Source organism: Silene latifolia, chromosome 6, assembly GCF_048544455.1.
Source record: "Silene latifolia isolate original U9 population chromosome 6, ASM4854445v1, whole genome shotgun sequence".
NCBI classification, from domain to species: domain Eukaryota; kingdom Viridiplantae; phylum Streptophyta; class Magnoliopsida; order Caryophyllales; family Caryophyllaceae; genus Silene; species Silene latifolia.
The window spans coordinates 36,094,673-36,104,277 of NC_133531.1; the positions used below are offsets into that span (position 1 = coordinate 36,094,673).

Consider the following 9,605-nt stretch of genomic DNA (forward strand, 5'->3'; position numbering starts at 1 on the left):
AGCTATAGCCTCACAAATACTAGGACCAACAATCTCCCAAGAGTCCTTAAAAAATTGACTGGAGAAGCCATCAGGGCCTGGGCTCTTGTCTGCAGGAATTGAGAAGAAGCACTGTTTGATTTCCTCAGGAGAGACAACACGAAGTAGAAGACTGGATAGATGCTCATCTATGACTCTCCCAGTACGAACAGTAGCCTTATGCACCTTAGTAGTAGGAGTACTAGTTCCCAGAAGTCTCTCATAATACTCAAGAAAAGAATTCTCAATCCCCTGAGAATCCTGATGAATGACACCATGGATATCTTTGATATGGAAAATTTTATTATGTATCTGTCTCTGCTTGATCTGGCTATGAAAATATCTAGTGTTCTCATCACCCCTTTGAGCCACTCAGTTTTTGATTTTTGCTAAAGATAACTATATTTTGATTTTTGCAGGAGAGTAAAGGATTCAGCAGCTTCCCTTTCAGCCATACTGACTTGCTGATCATGAGGATTTTGCTTTAGTTACTCTTGGAGCTCATCTAGAAGTACTTTAGCAATATCAGCAGAACGCTCCACATCAGAAAATTGATTCTTATTTAGTGACTTCAAAGGCTGCTTTAGGTTCCTTAGCTTAGTTACCACTTGGAACATCTTAACTCCAGTCTCAGTCTTGTTCCACTCATACTGGATAATAGACTTAAAAGAGGGGTCAAGACTCCACATGTTGAAGTATCTAAAGCAAGGTTTTCTGATGGGTGGTCCTACAACAAATACAAGGGCAGTGATCAAATGTGCCCTCATTCATAAAATAGGCATAGCTATTAGGATACAACACCATCCACTCCATATTGATAAGAAATCTGTCAAGTCTAGAAAAAACACGAGTAGAAGAATCTTGCTTATTATTCCATGTAAAAAAGGAACCATGAGCTTGAATGTCAGTTACTTCACAATAGCTCACACATTGCCTGAAATCACTAAATTCATTCCAAGTCACCTCACTCCCAATTCTCTCATTAAAGTTCAAAAGAGAGTTGAAATCACCACAAATACACCAAGGGCCAGTGCATATGTCCTTAAGTGCTTTCAGCTGGTTCCAAAGATCATGTCTGTCCCCCTCAGAGTTAAAGCCATACACTACAGTAAACCAGAAAGAAGCACTAGTCCAAATGTCAGTAACCCCCACAATAATATGTTGCTCTGAACTAGATATGACATTAACAGAAAACAGTTGAGGCACCCAAATAATCCAAACTCTTCCTCCTGGATGATAATAATTATTATTGACACCTTCCCAATAATGACCTAAATTATGGAGAATTGAAAGAAAATCATGCTCCTTTATTTTTGTTTCCACTAGCCCAAATAAACCAATTTTATTCTGATGAAGAAATCTCCTAATATTTAATTGTTTATTTGGGTTATTCATACCTCGCACATTCCAGAATCCTAATTTATCCATTATCACTAGTTGAAATGACTCCAGACCCTCCAGATTCCTGCATAATACTCTTCCCCTTATCCTTAGATGGTGAGACCACCTCAGCATATGATTTGGTAGGACTAGTAGAAGAGTGTTCCTGCCTAGACAATTGAATAATTTGGCTAACTGGGATAGGCAAAGTAGAAGAATTATGATATGTAGGACCACCAAATGGAGTGTCAGGTACAGGCACAACAGGCACAGGTTGAGGAGGCATAGGAGGTTGAACAGGACCAGGTGATTTTACCACTGGCCTCCACACCTGGACAACCCTAGGTGCAGCTCAAGTGACTTTTCTCCAACAAAAACTTCGAGATTTAATTGTAAGGTCCTAGTTCTTCTCAAGTCCCTCCTCAACAAGTGAATGCGATAGCGCTGGTCAATTTAGATCGAGTTATGAGCTATGGTGGGTAGATGGGGTATGTTGCCTAAGAATATGAGTGATTTTCAACAAGCAAATGTGTTCCAAGTGTCCAAGCCACCTTCTACAAAGACTCTAATGTGCTTGTTACACAACATCAACAAAAAAAGGCTTCCATTTCAACAACAACAAGCTTTTCATCCTCCTATCTAACAATAAATTTCAAGGTCAATCCTCTAATTCTCAACAAGGTGACCAAAGAGTAAGTAAGCTTGAAGTCATGATCCTGCAAATGGCTAAAACTTTAGTCTTCGGGGTCCAAGGTGACCTGTTTCACTAGATCGGATTTGGCCTTGAAAGGTACTCTAAAATATTAATTAATGAGTTAAAATTTTCAATCCATGTTTTAGTTTTACTAACTCTAAAATCCCGACTCCGTCACAACATATAGGACAACCCTTTTTGACTGTAGCCCCTTCTCTACACAGAGAAGGGGCATATAAGTACGTGCATGTGTAAACAGTCAAATGCTAACTGTCCAAAAAGGCAGTAAGTAGTTACTAACTCTGATGAATCAAGGTGATGGAAGAAGAAACTAAACAATAATTAGCTCAACTTCCTCAAGCTGGTCCCATAACTAGAAGCTATATGTATGAAATATTCTTTGTTATAGCAAATAAAAAACAGACACATCATGACGACCAACTATAGTTATTGATGCCTTCTTACTTGCATGCCATTACATTATTATTCCTACATACCCCTTCCATCTTATTAATCATTATATATAAATTAATTAAACAGAATGATCGAGTAGACTTTGTTGCAAGATGAATTAATTACTCCCTAGTCATTATTAAAGGACATTTTCAGTAGTTAGAGTAGTGACAAAATTCATATATGACCTTTTCTTATCACTATAGTGTTACAATATGCTACTTGTTTCCGATAACAAGTGAGAACGACATGTAAAAATACACGGTCTTTTATCTAGGCTAACGATATAAACTGTTTAGTCGCAAACTATATGGATTGACTAACATGAATCGTCATATTTCATATCATGTACTTGTAACTCTCTAGAGTGAGTACATTATTAACTCTCTCTATGTTAGTCACATACAATTTGAACTATACTCCTACGTACTATAATTCCGTGAGGAAAGACTAATAATCATGAAATTAATGGACAGATATATAATAATAGGTATACATCTTTTTTGGTAGTGAGCAAACTCTCAACAAAAAATTACACCAATGTGGAGTTTAACAATTAAAAAATCTGTATCTTTAAAAGAATATCTATATATAAAAAAATAAACAAATTGAGAATAGTAAAAAAAAAAAATTGAATTTTTTTAAAATAAAACAATAACCTCAAAATTGGTAGTGACAATCCACCAAAGCAGGAGAGGAGAAAATGATTTGGTGTTGTGGTGGCGGCGGTGGCGGTGGAGGATGGTCTTGCTGAGGTTGTGAATGCGGTTGTTGTTGTAGTAGTAGTTGTGGTTTCTTAGACGACTCAAGTACAAACTTATTTTCTCTTTGACTATCTCCAACATCTTCACTTGGTGCTGGAAGGTTAAGATCCAAATCTAAGGACAACAACATTGTGTTGTTAATAATGTTGTTGTTGGTGTTGGTGTTGACGGTGTTGTTGTTAATGTTGGCGGGAGGGGGCATATTCATGTGTGCCAGCATGTCAGGTGACTCTTCCTCGACCGCAATGGGAACCACCGCAGAAATAGGGGTGGCTGCCACGGCGGTATTATTAGCATTGACTGGCCCCCGGTGGCGTCTCATGTGGCCTCCCAATGCTTGACCTGACGAGAACTCGGCCCCACAAATGGAACACTCATGTACTCTGCCCTTACCGCTAAGATTGTTATTCCCTTGGTACAATGCACGGTTCGTAAGCTGTAGCGATAGCGACGAGGCCGAATTGTTATGTTTAATCACATGACTCTTCATAAATGGAGGATCCTCTTCGTCGGACGATAATATCAAACTATTGTTATTGTTAATAATGTTAGTAGTTGTGTTGCTCAGAAAATTGTTATTTGAAGGTCGTTTTCGAATAACGCTGCTACGATCATCATCTTTGTTGTTTTTCGGTTTCTTGTGGCTTGCACGGTGACCACCCAATGCTTGAAATGACGGGAATGTTTTGCTACACGTTTTGCACTCATACACGTAATAACCCGACTTTCCGGTCGTGGTTGGCGTTTCCATGAACTTCCGGCTCGTGAATTTTGGTACCGATGCTGTTGCAAGTGAGAAATTGGTATTGGTATCGAACAGAGACAAGGCAGCTCTCGGTTGAATTTGGGGTTTGGTGGGTCCCGGCCCTTGTGCAAGAAGGATCAAGCAATTAGCCATCTCTTCCTCTTCCTCGCTCACGACGCTTGTGGTCGTCGTTGTGCCAAGGTAGTACGCGTCCTCCTCATCTTCTGACAATGTTGTGGTTGTGGTGATGGCATCGTCGACCACCACGTTGTTGTTGCTACAAATGTCGCTTCCCTCATCGCTCTTGGAGGAATTATTATTGTTGTTGTTGGCGGTGATCATTCTGAAAGGGATAGGAGATTGAGGCCTTTGCCTTTTTGTCCTCTTCCCTTTCACAATTGACAATTGGCCCCCTCCGCCTATCGTATTATTATCGTTGTTGTTATTGTTATTGTTGTTGCTGTTGTTGTTGTTGATCACCTCATCCTGAGTATCCATTTGGTCAATCGATCAATCACTGGGCGAAACTCCCACCACTACTTCCACCACCACCACCGCGTAAACAAATAAAGTAATCGATGGAGACGATTACAATTGAATAGTAAAACTTATTAGGATGCAAATCAAACAAAAAAAAAGATGAAAATAATAAAAATAAAAAAAGAGAGAAAGTTGGAGAAATAAGAAGAAAGTGATGGTGGTGGTGGAAAGAGGAGAGTAGAGAAGGGGAGATTAAATATAGGAAGTAAAGTTCGAAAAAAATGGAGAAGAGATGAGAGGTGAGTGGCTAAGGAGTCAAACGGACAACTTAGCTATAAGCTAATAAGAGAGGAAAGGACAGTAAATTTTTACAAGGAAATCAACAAACACTCTTGCACAAATCTTTCTTAACACGATTTTTATGTGTTTTTTTTGCTAAAATTTAGTAAAGGATCAATGAACCTAATGCAAGGACTCATGTCAAGTATACTATAGGAGTAACAAATTAACAACCACCAAATTACACAAATATAATAAATAGACATATATTACGGATTATATTTTTTTTCTGATAAAAGTATACTAACATAAAAATAACAAATACTATGATCGAGAAATAGTCAGTTTTTGTGCGTAACTTCTTTTTTATTTTTGATTGTGATACGATTAACTCCTTAATTTAATACATATTTTTATTATAAGCGTACCCATTTCATTGTTAATTATGATCATTTTTATATGTAAATCATTTTCATTTATATCACTCGTATACGTGGTAATATATTACACACCATTTTTACTTTACATTATAGGATAATCTTGTAATATTTTTATATAAACTAAGACCTCTCTTATATAATACTTACTTTTTTTTAGCGAATAGATTATTTCGTTAATAAAAATTCATAGTACGACATATACAAATATGCCAAATTTAATCGGATACTTCATAAATAATTTTTTTTTAATTAACTTTTTAACATAGTGTTAATAATTAGGGACGAGAGATTGTATAGGAAAAACAATAAAGCATAAGTGCAATGATCCCATTACTTGGCCTCTACCATTTTTATGATCGACGATTAGTATTATTTTCTACAAATGATTGGAATGCAAGCCTAGTGCCCACGGAATCTGCGAAGGGCCCATTTTTGTTGGTGTCTTTTTAGGGAATTTGATAAATTTTAATTAAGGTATATCCTATGGATTATGATTTTCTTGGATGATAGTTTTTTGTTTGGTAAGGCATAATCATGATATTTTCTCTATTTAACCATAATAGTCAAATTATATCACATTTGGTTAATGTTCTCTATATCACCATAATAGTTGAATATCAAAATAGTAAAATTATTAGAAATTAGTAACAATATATGCATAAGTTTTACTCTCTGATATATCAATACTTGATCATAAACGAAAGGTTTTTAGTACAAAGTATATTATAATACAATGAATAATGAACGGTTTCAGTTTTACCAGCTTGATCATACTTATTTATTTCATTGAAAGTAAAATCTCAATCAAGTTTAATTAAAATATTTTATGATTTTAAGACGTGTATTATAAAACCTGCTTCAATGTCATTAATAAGTAAGAACTCATGCCTCAAAATAGAAAGTTAGTTCGTCAATAGTTGAGGGCAAGTCCTTTTATTGGTTGCTTAGAATCAAGCCCCTTATATGACCATTAGAAGGGTTCAATAGTTCAGGTCAACTAAGTCACAACTCACAATAGTATGAATGTATGATCACTTATTGAACAATGATGTATGAGTGGAGTGCAAGTGTGTAACCGGGTCACTTGGTAACAACTATCCTAATAAACCTTCTCTACTTTTAAAATAATCAGCTACTCGTATTATTATAGTATGATAAAGGAATAATTGCGTTTGGAAAAATTCATACATACATACATGATCAGTACTGATCAGTGGACTAATATGTATGTATGTGATCCATTAGCATCAAATAATTAATCTAATTGATGTCCCTAGTTGACTTATCAAAGACACCTACACCTTTCTATCACGTAGTAGAATTACACTCCTTGCCAACTTACCTTGCATGATTAAGACATCACAAGTAGCATTACGTTGCTTGGACGTTATGTGCGTTCGGGTTAGGTTGGGTCTGATCATGTAAATTTATGATCCTTGGCAATATGCATGTGGCATAATGTTTTCTACAAAAGTATAAGTTTTAATCAGTGACGCAGTCAAGATTTTTATTTATTAGCAGGAGTGTAAATTTCAACGGAGGCGAAACGAGTAATAGTATAGTATAAAGGTATATTTGAAAAAAGTGAGAAATTTTAACTAAAAATTTTGAAATTCCTCGCCTTCCCTGACTCCGCCACTTGTTTCAAATGTACATATTATTCTCTCATCCAACAATAGTTCTTTCTTATTTACCGTTTACTTTTACAATTACATAATAAGTTACTCACAAGCTTTCAAGTAGAGTAGTGGGGCTACTGGCTCTCGTCGACTTATTTATGTTTTGTCTATCTGTCAATTTCCGAGTAGCCTTTCAAATCACAAAATCAATCAACGGATTAGAAATGGTGGAATGGTGAATCCATGAAATTAGGAAAACAATATTCATGTTTGATCGGATGACTTAAATTAAAGGTGACTACTAAAAAGCATATATATTGCCACACAACGTGGAGACCGAAATTATTGAACACTCTAGCTCGAAGAGACCACCACAATAATAAATATTAAAAAGTTTACAAAAAAATCAGTAGGTAAATCTAAACATAGTGGAGAGCTACTTAGCTGATGGAGTATAGTTGTGCAGTTGCACACTCCTTTGCCTGTTTCTTCAAAACTTAGCTGTTCACTTCCTGGTGCACCGTACGTGTCCATTCTTACTTATAATTCTGGATTCTGCAATTTGTAGTACGCAATTATACGGACGACTCTTTCAAATATTTCTGCCACTGCACAAGACTGGCAACTACTCCCCCTTCCGATTCACCGATTTATTTGTTTACCTGTTTTATTTTAAAATTCTTATTCTTTTATTTAGTTTTCTGCATTAACTTATTGAGAATGTTTTTTAATAAGCAATTTGATCAACCACAAAACCACAAGAATTTTGGTCAACTTGTTATTCAATAAAAATAACTGCAAGGATCCCTTTCATTTGTATTTGCGACAAAATCAAATATAAATAAATATCGTACACATATTTCCAAGTGTCGTGTTAGTGTTGATGACTAAGACAGACACACTAGGTAAAAGAAGTGTTAGTGATTCCTAGACTAAGGCCTTTTCTTTTGGATTAAACGGATCGATCTCGAATCGAATCAACTTTATAGGATTCGAATCAATCGAATCAATTATAGAATCGAATCGAATCGAACCTATAGGATTCGAATCAATCGAACTTATTGGATCTGAACTGAACTTATAGGATCTGAACTGAAATGAACTTATAGGATCTGAACTGAACTAAACTTATAGATACTTAACTTAACTTATAAGATCTGAACTGAACTTACACGATCTGAATTTAAATTAATTTAATTTAAATATTATTATTATTATTATTTGTTATTGTTATTGTTATTGTTAAATCATTGTTCTTGTTCTTGTTGTTATTTTTATTATTATTTATTACTATTATTTTTTTATAAAATCGCAACTTTTATTATTATTATTATTATTATTATTATTATTATTATTATTATTATTATTATTATTATTATTATTATTATTATTATTATTATTATTATTATTATTATTATTATTATTATTATTATTATTATTATTATTATTATTATTATTATTATTATTATTATTATTATTATTATTATTATTATTATGAAGGATGCGCGCAACTTTCATTAAATGAAAAACAAAAGTTTACATGAAATTGGTGGGGAGCCGAGAAACAAGTGGGCTCCTACACCTTAGCAACAAAGAAAGCTAAGTCTAGTAAAAATGTAAGCGGCCACCCGAGCCCCCGCATCCCGAGATACCGAGAATTTCTGGATCCGCTTGAGCAAGGCAACAACATCCGAACCCAACTCCCTAAGTGATGAGAAAGAGAATTGAAGGAAACCATAACTTACCGCCGCGCACAAATCCCCATACTTAGCACACTTCCACACTGTGCAAAGATCAAAGAACAACCCGGCCAGGCACAAAATTCGCCATCCTAGTCTCGAGTCAAAGGAGAGGACCCTGGTCAAGTCAACGCACACATCACGCCCGTCCCAAGAATAAAGCAAGAACTACAGGACGAAGAGAACCTCATGCCCGTCAACCAAACCAACATCAACCTCCTTTCCCGCAAAAATACCAGATCTATAGCAGATGTCGAAAAGATTGTCACGGACGAGGTTATGCCGATGTTTAACGCCCACGCATCAAAGAGTACAAGAAACAGGCGTGGTCCCCAAAAACATCATCGGCAAAATCCCGAGAGCAAGCCGGACAGGCCTAGAGACCGTGAATAACGGAACACCCAGACGATACCCAAGCACACTACGCACGTCCTCCCGTTCATAGTATGACCCAACCCCGAGATAGGAACCGCACGCAACCAATCAGAGGAGTGGGAACCCGCCGAGACCGCCACAAAGCAAACCGGGCGAGGTGTCAAAGAGAAAACAGACCTCGAGGCAAAGAAAGAATCGTCGAAATAAATGTCCGCCAATTTCTTCATAAGTTTGGGGGCAGCAATTTCACTAGGGTTACCTAAGATACGTGAGCTTGTAGTCGCAGTAAAACCTCTCGCGGCATCATCAAAAGCAGGCAAAGCTACAATACCGAGGGTCCGAGGAGCTTAGCCGCAAATCGAGACCGCCAACGGACGCAATAAAAGCATAATGTAAAACATTCCCCCGCATAGACACCAAGACCACCAAGATGAAAAGGGAAAGTAGCAAGGCGCCACCGCCAATCCCCAAAACCGGGCCAGGACGCGGTGACGATGCGTTCAAGTCGGAACGAAGGGCGACATCAAAAGGAAGATGGACGGACCCAAAAACACTAGGGGAGCAAGTACGAAGGGAGAAATAGAGCTTAGAAATACCAGTACAAGCTCGAAGTAGAAGC

The 9,605-nt window shown here is 36.7% G+C and overlaps 1 protein-coding gene across 1 annotated transcript; it reads right to left on the reverse strand.

The window, feature by feature from the left end:
* Positions 1-3,205: 3,205 nt before the first annotated feature.
* Positions 3,206-4,552, reverse strand: LOC141587977 (uncharacterized). The gene has a single exon (XM_074409437.1). It carries the CDS (start codon positions 4,550-4,552, stop codon positions 3,206-3,208), a length of 1,347 nt encoding a protein of 448 aa, XP_074265538.1.
* Positions 4,553-9,605: the final 5,053 nt, after the last annotated feature.

Excerpts from the sequence above, each read along its gene's own strand:
- LOC141587977 (XM_074409437.1), bottom strand. The coding sequence starts at position 4,552 with ATGGATACTCAGGATGAGGTGATCAACAACAACAACAGCAACAACAAT.